The sequence below is a fragment of the Amyelois transitella genome, chromosome 5 (assembly GCF_032362555.1).
Source record: "Amyelois transitella isolate CPQ chromosome 5, ilAmyTran1.1, whole genome shotgun sequence".
In the NCBI taxonomy this organism is placed as follows: Eukaryota; Metazoa; Arthropoda; class Insecta; order Lepidoptera; family Pyralidae; genus Amyelois; species Amyelois transitella.
Genome location: NC_083508.1, coordinates 5740868 through 5766754, shown reverse-complemented (window position 1 = coordinate 5766754; position 25887 = coordinate 5740868). Strand labels below are relative to the sequence as shown.

At 34.8% G+C, this 25887-nt stretch overlaps 2 protein-coding genes across 3 annotated transcripts; one reads left to right on the top strand and one right to left on the bottom strand.

Moving 5' to 3' along the window:
• Positions 1-9085: 9085 nt before the first annotated feature.
• LOC106139124 (pre-rRNA 2'-O-ribose RNA methyltransferase FTSJ3) lies at positions 9086-15968 on the bottom strand. The gene is made up of 10 exons (XM_060944528.1): positions 15728-15968; positions 14853-15610; positions 13303-13452; positions 12927-13031; positions 12286-12447; positions 11179-11386; positions 10743-11003; positions 10132-10332; positions 9688-9887; positions 9086-9601 (listed from the first exon to the last, which is right to left on the bottom strand). Exons 1-10 carry the CDS (start codon positions 15792-15794, stop codon positions 9161-9163), a joined length of 2553 nt encoding a protein of 850 aa, XP_060800511.1. The 5' UTR covers positions 15795-15968; the 3' UTR covers positions 9086-9160.
• Positions 15969-17905: 1937 nt separating this feature from the next.
• Positions 17906-25851, top strand: LOC106139054 (bax inhibitor 1). 2 transcript variants are annotated; one of them, XM_013340392.2, is made up of 5 exons: positions 17906-18268; positions 18791-19017; positions 19217-19443; positions 24117-24287; positions 25649-25851. In XM_013340392.2, exons 1-5 carry the CDS (start codon positions 18222-18224, stop codon positions 25679-25681), a joined length of 705 nt encoding a protein of 234 aa, XP_013195846.1. In that variant the 5' UTR covers positions 17906-18221; the 3' UTR covers positions 25682-25851. The 2 variants fall into 2 exon arrangements, with proteins under 2 accessions (XP_013195846.1, XP_013195847.1); XM_013340393.2 differs by lacking the exon at positions 17906-18268 and adding an exon at positions 18345-18477.
• Positions 25852-25887: the final 36 nt, after the last annotated feature.

Genomic DNA, 25887 nt, shown 5'->3' with positions numbered 1-25887 from the left:
AAAGTACAAAAATAATCTAATGTAAAAGACATAAACGCGTAAAAACGGTAGAAAATTCGTACAAAAAAATATGTTTAACTCGTACTGACATATAAAATAATGCATCAAAGATTTTTCGAAATGAAATATGTATGTATTTATACACACCTAATTGACATGCTGAATACAAGTTATTATTTAATAATATTTAATAGTTGATTTGTTTGTAAACTTTTTACTACATAAACATACCCATTTTTGCTTACATAAAATTAAAAATGTACAATATCAGATTTTTGCCTGAAAGAGAAAAATATTTTTAGATTAACTAGATAAGTATTTTTAATTCTTACATTTTAAAAATAAAGCAACTACAATATAGTTAAACTTAAAAAAAAAAACATTTATTCTTATGTACACCATTAGCAAAATAATGCGGAATAAAATTTATCTATTTTCTAAGAACGATACTGTAGGTAGAGTGGCTCCTTGAAACAAATAGAGTGGCGCGGCTGTAGGTTCGACGACCGACCGTGGCACGTCGCTCGCACGCATAGCAATAGCAATACATGTTTGAGTTTGACCGATTACCGATTAGACGTTATGAACAAAACAACTGAATGAAACACTTGCAATTCATGCGGCTTATATTTAGTTGTATTGTATCAATAGTTTACTTGGAAGTACACAGTACATGTTCACGACATTTTAAATTTAGATATAGGAAGTAGGTACGTTACATTAGTTTGAATACTTACCGATGCTCTTACGGTGAGGGAAAACATCATGAGGAAATGTGCACATTCAGGTAACTGGGTATGCAACCATATGATCAAATACGGGTTAGGTGCCCCTGCAAAGGTTGCGGAGGACAGTCGGCAGTTGCTTCGTATAAAAACCTGTCTCACCCAATCCACGATCCATGGTCAAGTGCTTACCCCGGGTTCCTATCCAGAGTAGTGAGGATGTAAAGCCAGGAGGAAGAATGAACATGAAGTACTTGAATAGTAAGTACAGAAAGTTAAATCACAAATACATGGCATTTATAAAAAGACAATAGCTCTCAGTATCTGTTGATACTGAAATATTTTAAATATGTGGTGAATACAAAACAATAATATCGTTACAATAATTACTGTTCTTACCCAATAAAACGGATTTTGAAAAGGGCGCACACATACAAATAAATTACAAAAATTCCCCGAGCGTTTCACATTTCGCCATCGTTTTTAACTTTAAAGTTTCCTGTCTTAGTACAAATTTCGCATTTATTGCAAATTTTCAAGTGGCAAGGAAAATACGTTCGTGATGTCATTGAGAGCATGGAACGGTAATAGGCTCACAGCTATCATGTTGCGACTGCAAAGTCGACGGTGTGGGTATTTCTGATTAGTCTATGACGAATACAATCACATGCTTTGCCAACTTTTTACAAAGTAGATATAATATGACGACTCAGTACATGAGAATTCATACAAAATTATCTTCTCTAAGTAAATCTATAGATCGTTAGTCAGTCTAGATTTGTGAATAAATACGCTATTTTTTAACGAAATTTCAGATTAACGGTCCAGCTTGTTAATCTGAAAGTTCACCGCCTGACTTAAACTGGTGTACTGTAAATTGTCAAATTAGAGAAAAAAAAACTCGTGGAGTTTTGCACAAAGATTCCTTCTTCAAGAGAATCTAAACACTAAGGGGGTATTCCAATAGTTCAAAGAAAACGGGAAAATCACAATTTGATCGATCATTGAATAATTTTTGTGCACCAGAACATTGCAACACACACTTTATATTGACTGTTAACTTTGAGCAGGCAAAATTGATTTTTATTTGGTAAACAAGTAAAAAAGTAGTACCGGTTGCATCCATTGCCTGGAGAGAGACTTGAGAGTGGTTGGTAACAAATCAAATTGCCCGGACTTGCAGATTTTCTCACGATGTTTTTCCTATTCGTACATGTGATAAGCTGTCAAGTTTTGAAACGATATTGGTAAACTAACATAGCTGTTTACATGTTGATAGTGGAGCAAGTTACATGAATGCGGTTACTTGGGTACATTGTAAAGTGGCCGTTTTGTTGTGCGGCCGCGCGGTCGTCGACCGGGCCCTTGACTCGCGCGGGTTCAGCGACACCGGCTGACACCGCGCGTACACCGCCGTCCGCGCCCGAGCCGCCCGACACGCGTATACACTACCGACGATAAACACGTAGGATTAGGCACACTTTTAATAGTTTTAATTTTATTAGAAAATTACTTTGTTCTAAAATTAAACACGAACGAAAAATTAATGAAAAACAATTAGAATTTGGGGCGAGGTGTTTACTTAATATATGTAAGTATTTATTATAGAATAAATATAATACATTTTTTTCATATTATGATAGCATAATATTATTGAACACTGAGTATTTCCACCCGGTTTGAAATCAGAATATAATAATGAATACTTGTGTTAACTTCATACAAGTTTATTGACAATTTTGAACTTAGTCTTAAGTTCAAAATTGTCAATAAACTTGTATGAATCACGATTATATTACATTTTGTTATCCATATCATCAAAATAATATTTTTCTGTTCAGCGTTTCGACACAGTATCAGTTGATCCGTAAGCATTGGACCGAAAAGCTAAACGACCCTTTTATTTAGGATAGTCACGGCAATGTCCCCGATAAACAAAATAAAACAAACATAGTGCGATATTTTTTTAGCATTAAGTAGATATTTAATTTTTTAATCTTTTATAGGTCTAAAAAGAAGGAAAAAAAGACAGTGTTATAGAACCCGTACTCCTTCAGAGCTGAATTTTGGTATTTTCATCATCGTTATTTAATTTTCAAATTAAATTAAAAAAAAAATAATATGTTTAATGCAATTGCTTAATGAATTCTATAGACTAAGCACACGTAATTTTCATTCACAAAGTCATAATCTCTCTTTTTTCAACAACGTGCAGAATAAGAGCTTGAAGAGTTTAGAGCTTTGTCTCAATGAAAATTAAATTTGAGAAATTAACGTGTCAGTATCAAGAAATGGTTTGGCTTACAATAGTATGAAATATATATTTCATTAAATTGTTTGCTAATTTTCATATGATATGCTTTTGGACGCAAGTAATAGAATCATTTTTATAAATCCAATTCACTCTCTGTACGAAATCAATGTTCATAAATCGGAATCACTGGGCATGAGAATTTTAAAACGGAATAACAAAAACAAGATCACAATGAAGGATACGAAGTAGTCGGTACATCAAGGGTTTTACTGTCGTGCTGTCATCGTAAAATGTCTGAAAGGTATCCGAGGCACGAGTAGAGTTTCTCGGCAGCCCTGTTTAAGCGTCCATTTCGGCTAACGACCGTTCGCGAGAGGTTAATCGTCGTCGTTCACCTGCGATGCGATGCGAGTAACAGGCTGCGGCTTTGTTCGCAAGAGCAAGAGCATGCTGGCTGGGCGTCAATTCTGTCAAAATATACGAAAGCCCATATAACAATAAAAAATAATTGGACACCGAGAACAAGATTTAAACGACTAAGGATAACGATCTCCAGAAGTTATTAAGTTTTGTCGCAGATGTCAATGCCCACCTCCAAATAACATTAATTTAATCTATTTCTTCAATCCCAAGTAAATAATTTAATCAGAAGAGTCTAAATGCTTTCGTATATAGTAACATTTAAATAATTAAACAATGTTTAGTGATTTAAATCCAAGAAAGCTACAAATGTGAGCACCAACACCAAATATAAAAGTACTCCGCTGATAATTTATCGACACATATTTGTTCATTTACTTATGGTGTTCATTCGGTAACTTACCCTGAAATATCCTTCCGTTATTTCCATTGTTGTTGACATATTATAAAAATTTTTTTTTCGAATAACAAATTTCATAACTTTTCTCTCGAGATTGTTTGACCTGATTGGTTATTTATTTCTTCAATAAGGCAACAAATCTGAAAAAAAAATATGTATAATACTAATAGTGGGTCGAGAGAGCGTTAGTAGAATAGTTTGTTCATATTAGTTACCGAATAACAAAAACAATTCTGTGTTCTATCGACACACTATTGGTACAATTTTACAGACTTGACACCCTGTTCCGTGGCCGTGAACGTGGTCGCTCACCCGGTGTCCGACCACTAAACTTTGGGCCTTATGGCGCGGGGGCGGCAGATTTGCGATATGTCCACGAAATGGCAATCCATCCAAAACTCGATGACTCCCGCACTTCGAACGCTCCATGTGAATCGACAGACATAAAGGCACAAGTTTATATACCTAACTAAAATATTGCACATACCATTCCCACGAATACCAACGAAAAACCGCGAAAACGGGAATGGTTAACATAGGCGGCGCTGCGGGAAAAAACTAGTCAGAAGGTAACAAAGATTTATCAATTTAAAAAATTGCCGTGTGTTTTCCGGCACCAATACAAAAAAGAATAGGACCACTTCATCTCTGTCCCATAGATGTCGAAAAGGCGAGTAAGGGATAGGCTTATAAACTATGGATTATTTTTAAAGCGATGAGCTAGCAACCTGTCTCTATTTGAATCTCAATCTTTTATTATTTATTTAGCCAAACAGCTGAATGTGGCCTATCAGTCTGTTCAAGAATGTTGGATCTGTCTATCTCGCAAAAATATTAGACGTGACTATACATAGGGTATAATCACGTCTATATTTTTTTGCGCCTTTATATACATAGGTATATAAAGGAAAAAAAATCACACATCTAGGCTCAAAATTCTAAAACGAAAACGTCAAAATATACTGTGTTTTTGATTCACCTCTGTCCCAAATAACCTTGAGTTGAGACCTTGTACCAAATAAGTTATTCGCCCTCCAGTGGCAGGATTCGAGGTCGTTTATGGAACCGGGATAAGGGAGAAATATTTGGCGTAGCCGAGTGGAATGAAACCCACGACCTTGTGAGGGCGAGGTCACACCACCCTATCCCTCTCCTCGCAGCTACCTGCCGCCTCCGCGGACGTCACTCGGGACCCTCAGGCCTACATAACGAAGGTATAAGTAGTAAAATACGACCTTAATTCCAAATGGAAGGTCAAACGTCACAATGGAAAATGATTCACAGAATCTCATTTGACAAAAGAATACCTACTGCAAGAATGATTTTTATTATTAATAACCAGACTAAACTATATATACATAATAAACATATAATAAACGCAGTTATAGAATAAGCCTAATCAAAATCTGTGTACTTACCCAATAACTTCGTTCCGTAACACTGTTCGCCATAGATTTTGATTCTATATCTGTGCTGTTAGCTGTCTGGATAGAATATTGTAAAAAGATTTTTAACCAGATAATCTTAAATCCCAACTGATTATTAATCTAAAATTTATCCACGCACAATTGGTTCAAACGACATAATTGATGATTACGTGAGAGCTCAGATTAATAATGTTGTATGAATTATGTTATTTATTATTACGTTATATTTAATTATTAATAAAATTATGTTAACAAAAATTTACTGTGAAAAATATATCCTGTGTAAATAAGTTAAAAAAAATATTACAATGACGCAATGGGTATTGCGATAAGTTAATGCGGAATCTAGGGTGCAGAGTTTTCAGGCAGTCAATTTGCGGACCCGGCATAGTCTATAATTCCTGCCTGCCATTCGCGAAAATCGGTGACCTTAAACCTGATTTGTGGAAAAATTTGTATTGAATTTTCTCATTTGCTTGGTTTAATAATTTCTCAAGAAAGAAATTTTACTACTAGTAGGTAATATAACGTGGTTATGACTAGTGTATGAAACACCAATCCAATTGGCGAATGCTAAGTACTATCGGTTTAATTTATTTGAAACTGAAATAATTTATCTAAGTCACATTCTGAATTTAAGCAATTTATGCTGCTGTCGTCATATACAAAACCTATTAAATTATTTGAATTAAAAAAGTTTCCCTGTTTTCTCCGAGTTTCATTAATCAGATTTCGAGCTAATGTCTATGGAACTATCTAGGTAGATTATAATTGGCCGGATGTAAATTGGCTTTCACATAAGAGCATACAGAAACAGGGTGATGAAATACGACGCAATAGCAGCCGTTAGGCTGGAGTTTGTATACGGTAGGTTTGCGGGCGGCAGTCGGGACGGAGCGGTGCTGCTGTCCTTGGCCGTGATCGTGCGCTCGATATAGCCCGGCCACCGCCCGCGCCTCCTCCGCGCCTCCAGCCACCCCTACCCCACACTACTGTACCTTCTGAATTTCTGATGCTCTCCGGATATTTCCAACAAAGAGCCACGCTTAAGATGGTCTTTAGTAAATAGCCTCGTTAACCGTAAAAACAGGACAAGCGCGGAATGATTAACGTTTCAGGAAATCTAAGAGGCACTTTTTCACCTTTACGAGTATGTAACTTTTTGGACAATTCAATTGAATTCCGTGCCGTGTGGTTCCCGCCCGGCACCAATACAAAAAAGAATAGGACCACTCCATCTCTTTCCCATGGATGTCGTAAAAGGCGACTAAGGGATAGCCTTACAAACTTGAGATTCTTTTTTAGGCGATAGGCTAGCAACTTGTCACTATTCGAATCTCAATTCTATCTTAAAGCCAAATAGCTGAACGTGGCCTATCAGTCCGCTCAGGACTGTTGGCTCTGTCTACCCCGCAAGGGATATAGACGTGATTATATGTATGTGTATGTATGTTCAATTGAATTCCCATTTAACTTTTTACAATCCGTATCGTATTATAGAATAGAATGTGTTCATTATGCAGGCCACCTGTTACTTTTAGAATGGGTAGCCCTTGAAATGAGGATGTGGTTTAACAGGGGAATGCAGTTGCACCTTAACATCAAACTATTGACCCATTATTATTTTATGACGGCCTCTGTGGCGCAGCGGTAGTACGCACTATCTGTGACACCGGAGGTCCCGGGTTCAAATCCCGGCCAGGGCATGAGGAGAAAAGAACTTTCTCTGATTGGCCTGGGTCTTGGATGTTTATCTATATAAGTATTTATTATAAAATATAGTATCATTGAGTTAGTATCTCGTAACACAAGTCTCGAACTTACTTCGAGGCTAACTCAATCTGTGTAATTTGTCCCGTATATATTTATATATATTTATGTAGGCGTAAGTGCAGTACGCCTATATAAAATAGCATCTACTTACCTGAATGACCAATGACAATTAATAAGTCCGAAAAGTTGGTTTTTAACCAAGACTAGGTGAATCGACGTTTATTATCCGGCGCAGTCTGACTGAAACTATTTTCTCGTTTCGTACTTTTTGGAGTGTGTTAGTAGTCGGGTTTTTTTAAAACTTTATTTTTATTCAAAATTTAAAAGTAATATTTTGATTGTTTTTAATTGTAAGTTTTTATGGTCATGGTTAATTTTGTAAGATTGTATACATAAATGACCACGAGGCAAACGTAGTTTAATAAAATAATTCATCGAGCACAAGACGACTGAGCAAAGTTGCCACAGCGAGCCTTTGCTTTCCTATGGCAGGTGGCAGGTCAAATATTGTATATCTTCGAAGCATCAAAACCGAATGAGCATACAGGAAAATTACATTTATAAGTATGTACGCATTGTACGTACGGTGTACTTAAAATGGGGCCTACCTAACTCACCATAAGCTTACACCGTTTTCACGTAGGAGTTAATTTTGTTAATACTAGGTCAGTGTTTCTAATTTCACTAAAAATACCCTTAAAATTGCATTAAGGCAAAGACACCATTATTTTTTGGCCCATCAATAAAATTAAATTATTAAATTCAGATTAGTACTTATGTTTACAAAATCCTGCTAGTTGGGTAATATAATTATCTACCTATTCTGAATTATTTAGTGTGATGATGTCACGTAGTTTCCAGCAATTTAGAATAGCAGCACTCAATCTCTTATTCATGAATGAAGTAAAAGTCGACAAGTAAATCTAGCACAAGCTGGCTGGCCATGCTGGCCTGATAGCGAAAAAAACATAGTGTGTGCCAACTGCTTATGTTCCCGTGCAGATAGGAAGTCTAATAAACTTGAGATTCTTCGTATACCTATTGTAGCCTATAAGTCACCATATTTATTTAAAACTAGCTGTGGCCGCGACTTCGTCTGCATGGAATAGTTATTTTGGGCATCATTGAAGCCCTCAAGGATGAATAATTTTCCCCGTTTTTATTTCACATTTTCCATTATTTCTTTGCTCCTTATTGCGTGATGTTATATAGCCTAAAGCCTTCCTCGATAAATGTTCTCTTCAATGCAAAGATTTTCTTAATTCGAACCAGTAGTTCCTGAGATTAGTGTCAAACAAACAAACTCTTCAGCTTTATAATATTAGTATAGATTTCTTTATTGAATTAGCCCTTGTTCAAGAAACAAATCAGGGGCAGGCCAATAGAACTTTTATAACACAAACGGAACCGTTTAGTAGGCAGACGGCGTAGTTAGAGCGAATCAGAATTAGACACCAAGGTCGCAGAGCCGAATGATATCATTTATATGGCGTGCCTGCCCCTGAACTCTGCTCGCCGCCAATGACGCACGAGGCCTCAAATATCGCCCTGACCTTCCTTGTAAAAATAATCTTTGTAATGTCAGTTAATGGGTCTGCGGTCTACACCCCATACCCCCTTCTGCAATTACTAAAGTTCAAATCATTATTTATTAAAAATACTCTGATGGCTTAACAGCCTATAAAAGTTCAACACTGGACTTAGGCCTCCTCAGGAATGAGGAGATTTTCCTCATAGTCACCACGCTGGACTGGCGGGTTTGTGACTGCAGTGCCTATTGATTACAATGATAATGACCTAAACACTATCAGATGTTTTCATTAGTTCTTTTGGGATACGCTTACATTTCAAATCAAACATAGATATTTAAGCGTTATAGCCAATCAATGACGTAATTAAGGCAGAAATCGTTCAGTCGTATCGTATTTTCAATGGATTAACGTCATAGTTTAGCTAGCTAGTGCGGAATCTGATTCATGATTGCCAAAGTTTAAATAGATAACATCAACACGATGCATTTTCCATACACATTTTAAAGATCAATCAATCTTCATTACCTGTTCAAAATGAATGTATAAAAAAAAAGTTAATTTTAAATAAAATGTATTCATCAATGTACACTGTACATAAAATACTAGTAGTAATACCTAGCGATTACGTATCACTTGGCTTTTTTCCCTTTTCGTTTTGGCGCCTTCGTCACCTTGGCCTTCGTCGCCTTGGCCTTTTTGCCGCGCCCTTTAGTCTTCTCCTTGGCCTTCTGCGCTCGCATGTCTTTCTTCATCCTCGGGTCGACTACCTTATACTGTCCCTTTACTCCGCTTGGACGCTTCATTCGTTTAGCTGTGTTATGTTTCTTAGCCACAACATATGTAACCTTCTTCTTACCATCAGACTGAGCCTTCTTATACAGCTGTCTCACTTGCTGAGCCTTCTCCCTTTCAGACATGTCTGCGTTTTCCATAACAGCCTCCACCTTCTTCTTGGCGCGCTCCATTTTCTTTATCATACGCTTCTTCTTCCTAGCTTTAGCTTCAATGACTTTCTTTATTGGTCGCACGTTTATATCTTGAAGCCTGTTTTTGTATTCTTCTGTGTATTTCTGAAATAATATTGATCATATCAGTAACCTCCTTCTCATAAATATTATGAAGAAAGCATTGAAAATTGGAGTGAAACAGAACTTACCTCTGGGATAACAACTGGTTTGTGCATGTGTTTCTTCTCATCTTCCACAAACCAATCAGGCAGATTGGTGTCATTGAAAGCATATCTGTTCCATGCATCATCAATTAAATCTCTCTTGAATTTTTTTGACGTTGCTATCATTGTACCCAGAGCAAGAGCTTCGGCGTCCATCTTCATAGTTTTCTTTAATTTTTTTAACTCTAAAATTAATAAATGAACCATTAAAATTAAACGGTAATAAATCTTCAATGCTAAACTATTTACAGTTCACTTTCGTATATTCTTGTAGATAAAACTGTGCAAACTTCTGCAGTCTTTAAAGCAATTAGTAGACAAACAGTCTGGCAGACTAATAGAAATAGATTTATTTTCAAAATAGGATACAAGGTCTCGCTTATTGAGGTCAACTTTAGAAAAAAAATTCAAAAAATAATATATAAATACCCGGATCTTGAGAAACAACTTCAAACTCTTCTTTCTTGCCAATTTTGGCACCATTTTTACCCCTAGTAGGAGCAATTGTTTCTTCCACATCGTAGTCACTGTCGGAAGACTCGTCATCTGAACTTTCTGTATCACTATGTTTCCTCTTCTTTCTATTACTCATTGTGTCTGCTTCAGCAACATCTTCAGAAACCTTTTTGCCTGCAAATATTAACGCATGAACTAGGGTTTTGGTAGAATATTTCGTATGAGCTATCATTTAAGTACAAATTAAAGGTATGCTGTGTTCTGAAGAAACTTGCGTTCTGACAACGAAATGTGTCACACACAACTGTCTGTTATCCATGAACGTTGACAAGGCAATATATATATATATCATCTTGCTCTTTCCAACATATTCAGGTCAGGTTGCACTGTCAATAAGGCCACAGTGGTCAGACCTTCATAAGGAAGGCAAACAAGAACAAAATTATAATAAATATAAACACAAAACTGGAATATGTATATTGAATACACTTTTCAGATCGCGATTGAAGTGGGTCATCTAAATAAGTAGTGGCAGAAATAAGTTTGGTTTAGGTTCCACCAGAAAATAATGAAAAAATATGTACCTTTTTCTTTGTAAGTTTCTGCCAGTTTATCCAAGTCCACCCCCTCATCATCCTCTTCATCAATATCTTTAAAGGAATCTTTCTGAAACCAGAGCTCAGCCTTCATTGATCTTTTCGATACAGGGTCTGTGTTATCCAAGTCAGTTAAAAGTGGATTGTTTTTGGGAATTTTAGGAGCCCTGGTCACCTGGCTATTTCTTAGAGTATTCAGTTTAGTCAGTTTGGCAATTTTCTTACTTTCGTTTTCCGAGTCTGAGAAGGCTGTGAAAATAAAAATTAAACTTAGATTGATAGAAATATTAATCATCATACTAACAAATAATGAAAGTAACAAATATAAAGGTGGTGGCATTATTGCATTAAAAGCTCTTTAAGTAGGTATCAACTAATAAAAATTTAAAACAAAAGTAATTATAAGGTGTATGAATATTATTACCAAGAGAATCCTTTTCTTTTTCATCCTCGGAATCAGACTCCATCTCTAATTCACTATCAGAGTCCTTGTAAAATAATCCTGAGGAGTCTAATTTTGAGGCTTCCACATCATACTTTACAAATTTCTTCTTCACTTTCAGTTCATCATCAGAATCGTCACTGGCATCGGCGACAATGTCTGGCTGCTGGTCAACTATGCGTGACATCTCCTATAGAACAATATTGTCACTCTATAATATATTTAGCGAAGTCACTATTTTAATTTAAAATTAATACGCACTAAATATCGTTACTAATGTGTGTTCTTTTTATTTTGATAAAATAGGTGATTAGTAGTGTCTGTGACACTGGAGGTCCTGGGTTCGAATCCCGGCTATGAGAAACATGATGGAAATGGGCATAATGAGAAACAAACTTTTTCTGATTGGCCTGGGTTTTGGATGTTTATTAATATAAGTATTATTTTGTTTATTGGCACACAAAACAGCTTTACATAAAACACAACATAATTATAGTGCCGTGTGGTTCCCGGCACCAATAAAAAAAGAATAGGACCACTCCATCTCGTTCCCATGGATGTCGTAAAAGGCGACTATGGGATAGGCTTATAAACTTGGGATTCTTCTTTTAAGCGATGGGCTAGCAACCTGTCACTATTTGAATCTCTAGCAAAGGCTCTCTCTACCCCGTAAGGGATAAAGACGTGATCATATGTATGTATGATTATAGTCTAATTTTACATTCAGTAGTGTAAAGGCTAGTTGGAAAATCACAAACGAACTGTGCACAGCATGCTTAACTTTAGTAGGTTGACAATGAACTATGTAAAAAATTAATCAATTACTATATTAAATTTGAAAAAAGATGATTGCTTAATATTTATTGTAAAATATAGCTAGTAATAATATATCCAATAGTATCTCATAACACAAGTTTCGACTCAATCTTACGACAAATTTAGGTTATGGGGGCTTACCACTCTTACCATTTCCTATCCTGAGATCTATGTATATCAGTTAATTGGGAATTTAAGATAACTGAGAAAATGTATAAATTTTCCTTTTCAACTTTGCTATTACCAATTATACTAAAAATTAGAGTAACATACCTCTGCATTTTTGATATCAGACAGTTTGAACATGTCATGACTCTCCATGATAGGCCCGTCATCACCTTTCAGTACCATTTTGAGGTTCATTTTCTCTGCTAATTTCTGTCGTTGCTTGTTTAATTGTTTTCTTTTCCTCTTTGTCAATCGCCGGTCTTCATCCTGATAAATAATATAGATATGATATATGAAAATGAAAACAATTTATTTATCATTGTGGGACATTTCGAACATCACTTAATGGTCACGTCTTTTTATTTCGAAACATTGTTTGAGGTCAAATAAATAACTAAAATTGATAACAAACTGCACTGCACTGCAGGATTTTCCTCGACAACATTAACTGCACAATAATCCAAACTTAGAATCATTTATTGGACCACGATTTAGTGGACGAATGCACATTGTGTACATTAAAAAGTGATAATGAGTATAAAACTAAAGATTTCAATATTATGCCAAACACCTGAACATGGCCTATCAGTTGTTTCAAGACTGTTGGCTCTATCTACGCCGCAAAGTATATTGGCGTGAATATATGTATGTATTTATGTATGATTTACTTTTATGAACGGTTTGTTTTAATTATCTTTATATTAAGAAAAAAATATTATATATAATAATTAAGCAACAAAATTTACCTGAAGCTCAGCTATTTTTTCATCAACATTGTCTTCACCATCACTCTTTTCATCTCCGTTTACATCAGGCTCACTGATTTCTTCCTCATTTTCTGGCTTGGGTTCCTAAAACATGTAAATAAAAATCTAATTTACATCTTCATCCTTATTCTCTGCAAATTTATTAACTTTATTTTAATGAATTTATTAATATATTGACTTATTTAATAATTAGTAAAAGCCATTAAAAAAAATAGGTATTTATTTATTCAAGACTTTATTGCACAGACATAAATAATGGTAGATAAAAAATACACTTAAGCATTTTGATAAAGGATATCAATTTAGAAACGAAGATTATAAATATCAATAGAAATACCTCAAGTAAATTACCTACCTGAGAAGATTTCCATTCCTTCATTTGCTTTAACCAACTTAGTAATGCTTTGAGATCCTTTCTACCAAGAACTTTGATGTCCTTGCAACAGATTTTTATTTCTTCAGTTGTCTTAGGGTGCTCCAATATGGCCTTGTCATCAAGCACAATCTGAAATAATTTTGAAGCAACAATATTATTATTTTTAAGAGGTAAGGAGAAATGGACATATTTAACTTATTTAATTTCCATTATTTTAAACAAATATTTTTTTAAATAAACATTTTACTTTGCCTGGGGTATGCCTTCTGACTTTTCACTTTCCACTTGGTCAGGTTTTTGGTAACCTTGGATATCAGTCCTTTGCATTGCAAGTCATCTTGTTAAAAAATAAATATTAATAAGTAACTGGATGTTTAACTATGATCTAATACGGGTTAGGTAAAGATTTCTCTGCAAATGTTGTGGAGGTCAGATGGGACTTGCTTCATGTAAAAACTGCACTAAATTAATCTAGGATTATAAATGTAACGAAAGGCTCTCTCCAAAGAGATGAGGTTGTAACAGGGACTAACAGATAGATAGATAGATAGATAAATCTCTTTATTGCACCATAAGAGTAAAACATACAAAACAACACAAAGCAGATATAGTTGGTACAAATCGGACTTATCGCTAAAGCAATCTCTTCCAGTCAACCTTTGGGTGGAAGGAAACCAAACAGGAGATCGGCGTTGGCGCAGAGCAAGATAAATAAATGTTTGAATATAATAAAATACAAACAGAATATATATCTATATATAATATATAATACATATAAATACATACAAATACGCATAAATACAGATAAATACATATAATAATAACATATACTTAGGATAGAGTAGAAAGATAATGAGACTTAACGAGATTTTTGAAACTATTAATAGTCTGGGCTTTCCTGATATCGACAGGGAGAGCATTCCATAGACGGACAGCTTGTACAGTAAAAGAGTGGGAGTAAAAATTGGTGTTGGATGTCGGTAGTCTTAGTCGTAGGGTAACCGTGCTACGCAGACTGCGGGTGGCGCCTTGGGCATCGCTATAAAAATTGAAGCGCTCCTTTAAATAAGATGGAGAAAAAGGATTAAATAAGACCGAATAGAGCATTGTCACAATATGCAAATTGCGACAGAGTCGGATAGGAAGCCACTTCAGCTGCGAACGGAAAGAAGAAACGTGATCATATTTGCGAAGCCCAAATATGAAACGAATAGAAAGATTTTGAAGACGCTAGAGTTTGTTTAACTGTTCCTCAGTGACGTCGAGATAAGCAGTATCAGCGTAATCAAGGAGGGGGAGAAGAAGAGATTGTGTCAGCGCAATTTTAGTAACTAACACTAACACCAGGAGAAAAAATAATAAACAACTATGATTGCATGCTCCATAATACAAGATTCTCTATCTTGTGTATTTATTGCTAGGTCAACCATGTGTAGCTAACTTGGTGCTAATGGGGCTAACCTGTTGTTGTTGCGACAATCATCATATCATATAACTGTGATAAATGTAAGTCATATACAAAAACTTACCTCTGAACATTCTTGAAGTAAGTCTATATGATCATCTTTGCTAATGAAGTCTGTCACGGAAACTTTATGGTGTGTTGTGTAGTCATTGTCTCTATAACCTTCAGCTTTAGCTTTTTTCTGCTTTTCAGGATGCAATAAATTGTTATGTTGCTTTTTAACAATATCCAAATCTTCAAATACATGTTTTGGGTCCAAAAACTTGGGATCTATACTATCAGGTGCTATATATCCTTGGCACACAACAAAAATTTCAGAAGATTCATTACGAGATGCCTGAGGTTTAGTAGCATGAACTTTTTTAAAGAATTGCTTTAAAACCCATAGAAGAGCATGATAATCCTTTGATCGAAACACTTTGGTGACAAACCAACCACCTTGCCTGAGGAAATTTGTAGCTAATTTCATGGCACTTAATGTAAGACATGCTTGTTGATAAGCATCATGAATCCAGTTGAGACCTACATTCGGGGCCCCATCATGTAAGACAACATCAGCTTTCCATGTTTTTATTTCTTTTTTGATAGCAACTTTGCACTTTTCCGTAGTAATGTCTTCTGTGAGGCCAATGCATCCAGGAACTGGTTTGATAGGGAACAAATCCACACCAATAACAACACTGGATACCGGCATATTCTGATGAGCCACTTGCATCCAACCACCAGGAGCTGCACATAGATCTATACATACTCGCGATTTTTGTAGAAATCCAAATTTTCGGTTCAACTGAATTAACTTAAAAGCAGCTCGTGATCTATAACCTGCAAATCAATCCCCAAATTTTTAATTACAGTTTATATGTGATGAATTTATTCGTGAATTAAGTACTTCTTACAATTTCGTGAAATGTTATCATAGTTATCATTTTCCATACTCACCAGTTTCCTTTGCAAGCTGATAATATTTATCCTTGCGCTGTTTTCCTACTTTAGTCTTTTTACCCATTATGAATTAAGAAAAATAACTAACTTAGAGACAAAATTAGGTACTACTGCAATTATTTCAAACAATTGTGTTATTTTCTTCGTCACATCATGCTCACTAATACGACAATAGTGCACGATGCACGCAGCCAGCAGTGTTAGGAAGTCAACAATGTCGCATGTTCTTGTTGAGGTTAGAATAATATGTCACTGTCAAATTCCCTTTTGGTCCTTCCTGCCTGCAGTCAGGGATTGAATTACCATAAAAAAATTGGTTTCGTTATTACTGTCAAACAGGGTTACCGTTATAAATTCAGTACCGTTATGCTGGTAACGATATTTTTGGCGTTAATTACCGTTATACTCATATAACATTATTTATAATATACTTTATACATAATTATTTATTCATATCGTTGTTCATTACGTTAAGTGGTAACGATATATACCGATATTTTATATAGTTATGTAACGGTGTGCCGTGTGGTTCCCGGCACCAATACAAAAAAGAATAGGACCACTCCATCTCTTTCCCATGGATGTCGTAAAAGGCGACTAAGGGATAGGCTTACAAACTTGAGATTCTTTTTTTTAGGCGTTAGGCTAGCAACTTGTCACTATTCGAATCTCAATTCTATCTTAAAGCCAAATAGCTGAACGTGGCCTATCAGTCCGTTCAGGACTGTTGGCTCTGTCTACCCCACAAGGGATATAGACGTGATTATATGTATGTATGTATGTTATGTAACGGTTCAATATATATATATCACGCCTTTAACGGTATCAGTAACTACTTTTTGAAATTATCATTTATCGTTTCTTTTAGTGTAAATTTGGTAACGTTAACAAGCCCTGCTGTGACATGCGACGCGCATTCGTGACATTAAATATGAATATTTGTGGTGCAATTCAATTTTTTTATATGTATATACCCGAGGTGATATACATATAAAATATAGCTAGTGATGATATACATGAAAAATTCCATCATTCTACGTTCGTGAAATGATTACGTCCTTGATAGATTACACACGTTTGACCAAAGAGAATATTATTACTACGTTTTATGTTTGTCATCAAGTCATCTGTCAACCCACAAATTTTCACACAAAATAAACATGGGTTAGACCTTTTTGACACCTAAATAAGATGTAATAGGCGCCAAAAATAAAAAAAAGAAATTAATTTTGCTGATGATTTCTGATTTTGAGTGAAGTGTTCATTATTAATTGGTCCAACAACAAAAAGCATAGAGTATATAAGTTTATATCCGCTTACAAGAGGCTTACACCTCTAGCTGAGCCAAAAGCAAAACAACACGTATACGTTTACCAAGTTAACTGATGTCATCATAAAGTTAGGTTGTTGCCATATAAATAAATGTAATTATTAAACGGTTGCATGAAGAGAGTTATGAATGTGGATGAAGCGAAGTGTGCAGAGATCTTGGGAAGTGGAAAGAGGTAGTCTCTGCCTACCCCTCCGGGAAAGAGGCGTGATTTTATGTATGTATGTATTAAACGGTTTATAGAGAAACGAAAAGATATCCTCATTCCCCGATGTTTCTAACGAATAATATTTATTTCGGGGTCATTCATGGCATACGTATGTACAAAATTTATAAGACTCCAATTGATGCACACAGCCCCGAAAAAAACATTTTCTTTTGTTGTTACTAAACTTATACTTAACAGATCGTGACAAGTGGTAAGAGGTAGTCTCTGCCTACCCCTCCGGGAAAGAGGCGTGATTTTTATGTAGGTATGTATGTTACTAAACTATATCCAGAATTCTTTGCCTATATGATATCTAAATCTTCTTCGTCTTGAGAATGTACCTACATAAGTATTTGAATCGCTTTCGAACTTTTCTTTTTCGTTGCTGTGCAACTGTTAATAGGTAGGTAAAGAAAGTGTGAGATACGAAGAAGCAGACAATTTTATCAGGTCTTAATTTAATGTTAAGTATACCGGCGGAACAGGAACGACAAGACCCTTTTCAACGGTTCTTTATAAAGTCGTAAGGGGAGTGTAAAATCTAGTAAAAATGTGAGCTAGTGTTGCCATGATTTCTTGGTCCGTGAGTTTGCAAGTTTACCACAGATGGTCATAAATTGTCAATGTCATCTATCAGATGTCAACAGATCAATAAATTGTCTGTCTGCTATTGCTTGCCTTGCCAGTTAATTATCGAGAAAGCTCTGAACTGAACAATCGTCAGTGTACTTCGTAATTTAGAGAATATCATCAAATATAAAGTGTTCTGCGCATTAGTCTGGATCGTTGTGTGATTTGGAAATAAAGTTTTTTCATTAAATAGTGACTTGAAGCTATTTGTCAAAGCGCCCTCTATAAATTTTGCTTTGCATTGCACATAAACTGAGCACACAAGATTTTCTGACCTCCGTCAATAAATTCGAGTGAAATACCAAAATTTACATTTGCTCAACATGACTCCCAATATCCAAACCTTCATAAATAGCTTTCAGAATCGACTGTGAGTACATTTTAATCACTTAATCATGTTTTCGAGTTATCTACAAGTAGAACAGTATATATACGGTTGAGTTCAGTGCATGAATTCTTTCTTATCGAGGCCATTGAAACTTCGAACTGTTCTAGAACATAAACAACATAAATATGGAGATTTCGACTAGGACAATAAATGACAGTAATTTGTCATAATTAAATAATAAAATTTTAATGGTGATGTAATTATTGTGAAATAAGCTATAGGCAAAATAATTCATCATAAACTTAGGTTAATCCTGTTAGTTGTACAATATGAGAACCTAATTTTTTGTTTAAAATAATATTATTTAGGTTTATTAAATATAATAAAATAGGTACAAAACATGACAATCATTGTTTTTAAATATTTTTTTGGGATCAACCCCATCTACATAATTTTGATTGTGTAGCCTTATTAAAGCGAAAATATGATCTCACTGAAATCTATTGTAAACCTTCCATTTAAGTATCATTACCACTTAATGTGTTTCATTGTTTAACTTTTTAGGGAACCTCCAGTTCGTCAACATCTCAAAAATGTTTATGGCACACTTATGATGACTTGTGGGGCTGCCACTGCTGGAGTGTATGTGGACATGTTCACAAGATTCCAAGCTGGATTCCTATCTGCCATTATCGGAGCAGGACTCATGCTGATGCTGATTGCCACACCAGATAATGGAAAGAACACAAGTCTGCGCCTTGGTTATCTCTTAGGATTTGGTTTGACTTCTGGTTAGTAACTAAATACCCTTAACATTTAAAGCAGCAAAGAAACAATATTCATAGCGTAAAAACCAATGAGTATTTTCAAGATTGTTGGCTGTCTATATTATATGTTTGTATTTTTACACCTTCACTTGTGCGTTGTAGCCTGCATTATTCTTTACTATTTCATTTGAATCCATTAAAAAAATTGATGTTATATTTGCAGGCATGAGTATGGGCCCACTACTGGAATATGTCAGTGTTGTAGATCCATCCATAATTGTAACAGCATTGATGGGAACCACGCTGGTATTTGTATGCTTCTCCATTGCGGCCATGCTTGCAGAGCGCGGAAGCTGGCTTTTCTTGGGTGGAACCTTGATGACATTGCTCACATCTATGTCCCTGATGACCCTAGTGAATCTCTTCATGCAATCCCATTTCCTTTATCAAGTAAGTTTATGTTTTTGACACATGACATGTTTCCAAATGTAAATTTTTTAAAAATAGTATACAAGGCAACAATCTGATCACATTGGTTTCATGTGGTTTTTTTATATGTATATGAAATGTAAATTAACATTCATTGGATCAAATTTTCAGACCAGAATATTGATTATCATTATTTACCATTTAGTTCTTGCAGATATTTGGTATAACTAATTTTTTTCTGATTCTTCAAGCTTACAAAAGAAACAACTCAATGGTTCAATCATTATTACACTTTTAAATATTTTCCATTATGCAAAAAGTCAGTGGTACCGTAAAATACGCCAACTTTGCCACCAGGGGAAACATTGCCAAAAACACAACTTTTAACAAAAACTACAAATTTAAAAAAAGTAACAAAATTACATCGTAACTGGTGGTATTGGTAGAAAATAAATTATATACATGACAACACTAAACAGCGCTAGCACTCGTACTTTCTCTCAGTAACGTGCTGGCTCTTGTCGAACAAGGTGTATATTTTTGCGGGTCAATTATTGAGATAATTTGAAAGTTAATTGTGGAGTATGGCGAATACACAGGTAAGTTTAACTACTTGTATGTAATGTGTAAACATGTGTAGATCATTTAAATAGTATTGTTATTAATTTATCTCGCATATAACAAAAGTTATGACGATGGGCAAAGTTACCTAGTAATGTTCCGCTGTATGATTGTCAACATTGCCCGCCATCAAAAAACGCTTAGGGTTGACACTTTTTGTTTTTAATTTGTAATAGTTAAATCCTTCAGATACCTTTTTTACTTCATTTTGAACGTGAAACTAGTTAATTGGAATTTTCGTATTTCAGAAAAACAAGCACAAATCTCGTATTAGACCAAGAAAGTCAAGACGTGAAATCGGGTCAAGGATGTATAAAAATTACTCTGAAGAAATGTTGATGCTTGCGTGTGAAGTTGTTCAATCAGGTAACATTTCTTCTAGAGAGGCTCAACAACAGTTTGGTATTCCAAGGCGAACTATATTGAATAAACTAAAACAAATACATACGAAATCAGTTGGACGTCCTACTGCGCTAACAGCCGAAGAAGAGAACAAAATCGTAAAAGTCTTACAAGCGTCTAGCAATTTTGGCTCCCCACTTACAAAACTAGATTTGAAATTGCTGGTTTCTGAGTATTTGAAGAAAAACTGTCGCGATCATATTTTCAAAGATAACATTCCTGGTGATTCATGGGTCCAAGGGTTTCTAGCAAGGCATGCTAACGATTTGTCTTTAAGAACTACGCAAAATATCTCAAAAGCTAGAGCGGAAAAAGGAGTTCAAGAAATAGTCAACTACTTCAATAATTTAAGTGCTACATTGAAAGATATACCAGCCCAAAATATTTTAAATTTTGATGAAACAAACTTATCGGATGACCCTGGCTCTGTTAAGGGTATTTTTCGAAGAGGAGTAAAATATCCGGAGAGGATAGTCAATTCTAGCAAAGGAAACATATCTGTCATGTTTACAGCCACTGCAAGCGGTAAGTGCCTTCCTTTGTATGTTGTGTATAAAGCAACTAATTTGTACTCAGAATGGGTTAATGGAGGACCACCAGAAACTAGATATAACTGTACTAAGTCAGGCTGGTTCGACGCCGTCATGTTTGAGAATTACTTTGAAACTGTTATTATTCCGTGGGTAAAAGAAACTGTAGGGACAAAAGTTGTCATTTGTGATAACTTATCAAGCCATTTGAACATTAAAGTTGTTGAGTTATGCGAACAACATGACATCAAGTTTGTATTCATTCCCCCAAGATCAACACATCTTACACAACCGCTAGATGTCGCATTTTTTGCGCCTTTGAAAAAATGCTGGCGTAAAATTCTGTACCAATACAAGCTCAAAAATCCTACCCAAACTTCATTAAATAAAAAGCATTTTCCGAAATTACTATGTGAATTAACTGAAGCAATGCGAATGACGGAGACATTAAACATAATAAGAGGCTTTAAGGCATTGGGAATATTTCCACTGAATCCACAGGAAGTTCTCAAGAAGATTCCCGAAATGCAAGAAGAAATATTGTCGTATGGAATAGATCAAGTCTTGGTGGATTATTTAAAAGAAACCAGAGCACAAAAACCTATGCAAGTACCAAGAAGTAAAAAAATATATTGCGAGCCAGGAAAATCAGTCACCGTTTCCGATTTGAATATTGATTCTCGCCAAAAAAAATCCACAAAGAAAGGCACTAAAGTGGTAAATTTACAAAAAGTTAACAAAAAATTTTTCTATTTAGACGAAAAAACTGGCCTTTATGTAGCAGAAACTACTGATCTTTCTTCAAACAAGGATACAAATTATGATTTATACTATGATTACTTGGAAGAGGCTATCAGTGTTACTCAAAGTCAAGATAATTCAATCCCTGAAAGCCTGAGCAAACAATGTATCACTGTAATAAATTTCTGTTTGGGTCAATCATTGAGTGTGGAAACTGCAACTTTAGTGCCTACTGATATTTCACATTTAAAAAATTCCTTTATTAATAACGCAAACACATTAATGATACAAACAGATGACAAAAGCTTCGTACAAAATACTAACCCGTTTAAACAAAATAAAATAACTATACTTTCGAATGTGCTTATTAAATCAGGAACATCAGCGACTGATGTTTGTTTGTTAAATAAAGCTTCAAAATCTGAAAATACAGCATTTATCTCTACGCATAAAAGTGACTTACCAGAATGCCTGCAAGGGAAGAAAAATAAAGAAATGAAGAGAACTATAAAGAAGGAAAATACAAAAAAAAAATAAGAAAATCAATAGAAAGAGAGAAGTTCAAAATAAGTTTAAAGAAAAAAAGTCAGTTCGAAAATCCAATTCAGTTAAATTAAAGAATAAAAGATATTATGATAGTGAATCTAGCTCGATATCGGCGGGTAATGAAGTTATAACAGTTGACACCGATGATTCAGATTACGAAACATTAAATGACTATTACATAGCAGAAGCATTACGAGCACAAGAAGAACAGGAAAATATTGACCCTACAAATGGAACAGTCCCCTTTGGATTGCATAATATTGAATATTTTTCTAACACTCAAGAAAAACTTAAAGAAAATGACTGGATTATTGTTCAGTTTGCCACAAAAAAAAGTTTGAAACACTATGTAGGTAAGGTTATGTCAATTAATGGTGTAAATCCTATGGTTAAATTTTTACGAAAAGTTAAAGAATCAAAATGTGACACTGGAATGGTTTTTACATACCCAAAAGTTGAAGATATTTGCTCCATCCAACACTTAGAAGATGTTATAACAATTTTACCCGAACCAACGATTACGCGACGTGGTCAAATTGTATTTAATATGGATTTCAGAAAGTTCAACGTACAATAACAGTTGCAGTTCAGACTTGAATGTTTGTAACATTCAAGTCACTTATGTCATTGAAATTTTTTTGCTAAATATATTTTCAATTAGGTAGATGTTTAAAAACCTTTACTTGTGATTTACATAATTATATTGTCAAATGTACGCTTCTATGTTTAGAATATTTACTAAGGTTAATATTGGAGTAGGTAATTGACTTTACTATTTGAGCCGAGACAATAAATGAATATTTTCCTATATTAGCTATATGACGTGGTAACATTCAATAAAAGTTCATTTGAGAAGATTTTGTTAGATATAACTATGCGTAGATTAATAAGACTGATTTGATTTGTTCTTATTAGACCCTATTCTCCAAAGCATAATTTTAATTAATAGATAAAGAAGATTCAGATTTGTAATAACATCTGTAGATTTTAAAAACGACTTCGCTTATATTTACTTCGCACTTATATCCTAACATTTATATTTTAATTTTTCCTATTTTTTAATAGGTGGAATTAGGCTGGTGAAAATTTTATTCCTTACTTAATATTTTCTATTTTTGTTATGTTAATTTAAGCAGAATTTTATAAAGAAATATTTCTTTAATTTTTTGTTTAGTAAGCTAGTAACATAATTTTTTTTTATGTTTAATTTACTAAGGGCGAAAGATGTTTGATCTCAATTATGTTACGCAGAAGACTAAAATGTTTATTTAATTTTTGTATGCTATTTTGTTGTCATAAACAATTTTCCCAATGTCTTTTTTTTTCTTTTCGACCTACCTACCTTCGATCAAAGTAATATTCAATAACGTTAGTCTCTAAAATTTGACAACCCTAGCACTTTCACATGGCTGCATGAAGTTTGTATGGAGAAAATGATTTTTGTTAGGGTAACATTGCCCAATAATTTTAAGCAGAATGTTTTTATGTTATCGAGTTCTTTTATGAATCAATCGTCTTTATTGCCAAAATACTTTATCTGGTTTTTGTATCAACCTTATAAGGTCGACAGTTTCGGTTAAAATCAGGGTGGGCAATGTTGGCCAAAAGTCCAGATAACTTTACCCGCTCTTTAAATCTGAAATATGACAAAGAAAATGATGCCTAATGTTAGATTTAAATAATCCAGTGCATGCACGTGATCTCAGTGTTGCCTGAAATACAAAAATATGCGCTGGGTTTCATACGAAATAATTGAAAAAATCTAGTTTTTCTTTAAAAAGTGGGCAATGTTGGCGTGTTTCACGGTATTTTTTATTATTGGCAACTGTTTCAACAATTAATTTATTATTTCAGGCTCACCTTTATCTTGGCCTTATGCTCATGTGCGGGTTTGTTCTCTTTGACACTCAACTCATCATCGAGAAACGTCGCATGGGTAGCAAGGATTTTGTACAGCATGCTCTTGAGCTTTTCATAGACTTCATTGGAATGTTCAGGAGACTTGTCATTATCCTAACCCAGAAGGTAAATAAAGCATAATCAATTTGTCATGAATAGTTTAACTAAGGTTTATATTGCCTATTGCCACGGCACTTAATCCGTGTGGTACCCGGCACCAATAAAAAAAGAATAGAACCACTCCATCACTTCTCCATGGATTTCGTAATAGGCGACTAAGGAATAGGCTTTTAAACTTGGGATTTTTCTTGCAGGCAATGGGCTTACAACCTGTCACTATTTGAATCACAATTGTATCATTATGCCGAGTCTGAAACTTAACTTCGACAAATGTTTCTGTGCCGGATGAGCAGCCGACAGAATGGTTCGTTTATGAGTTGTTCAACGACAGAACCTTTCTACTACGAACGTTTCGCCGACAAAACGATTCGTTAATGAGTGAATCGACGACAGAACCTTCTACCAAAAGAAGGATTCGTCGACAAAGCTTGTTTGGGCGTGTTTTGCCACTAAAAATAATCACCTTAGCGTATCCGTTCCGTGGGGTTATGAAACTTCAACCACTGATCTACCAACGCTCACATAGTTTGTTACTACTAAATGTACCTAACTAAATTTAATCTTATGTTATGGAAGTTTATAGAAAATTTCACTAAAGCTGTTCTAATTTCGTAGGATACATTATTTTGTATTAATTAAATGAGAAATGCAAAAGCACACAGAACGCACAATTGAACTCATCAATTCCTCGGAACCATCGCTTTTGTGAAATTTTCTATAAACTTCCATAACATAAGATTAAATTTAGTTAGGTACATTTAGTAGTAACAAACTATGTGAGCGTTGGTAGATCAGTGGTTGAAGTTTCATAACCCCACGGAACGGATACGCTAAGGTGATTATTTTTAGTGGCAAAACACGCCCAAACAAGCTTTGTCGACGAATCCTTCTTTTGGTAGAAGGTTCTGTCGTCGATTCACTCATTAACGAATCGTTTTGTCGGCGAAACGTTCGTAGTAGAAAGGTTGTGTCGTTGAACAACTCATAAACGAACCATTCTGTCGGCTGCTCATCCGGCACAGAAACATTTGTCGAAGTTAAGTTTCAGACTCCATTATGCCAGATAGCTGAATGTGCCCTATCAGTCTTTTTGAGATTGTTGGCTCTGTCTGTATGAATGTTTTATTAAGTAGATATATGGTAGTTAAAATATTTCTTAGGTGATCTGATGTTTCCCAGTCAAATTTTACCCGCCCATGACCATTAAACATAATGCATGGCCTTCATTTTATGAAAGTCACAAAATTAGTAACATATCTCTAAATTTCTACGACATAGAAACAAGCTAATGCTTGAGCGACACAGAAAATGAAGTATGATACACATAAAAATCTCGTACCTACATAATATTATTCACATATTTTCAGGAGGAACAAGATCGTCGCCGCAAACGTGATTAAATTGCATAAATGTATTTACTATTCATTGTATAATTAAAGGAAAACAAAGGTATTTTAGCTACAAAATCCAAATTACACCACAGAAAGTAAATGGTAAATTATTGTTTAATACTGATATTAAGTTTGGGAAATTGTATGTTTATTTAATAAAGTGGAACTGAAGAACACAATTGTTTCTTTTAAATATCCTAACTTTTCATTTTCTT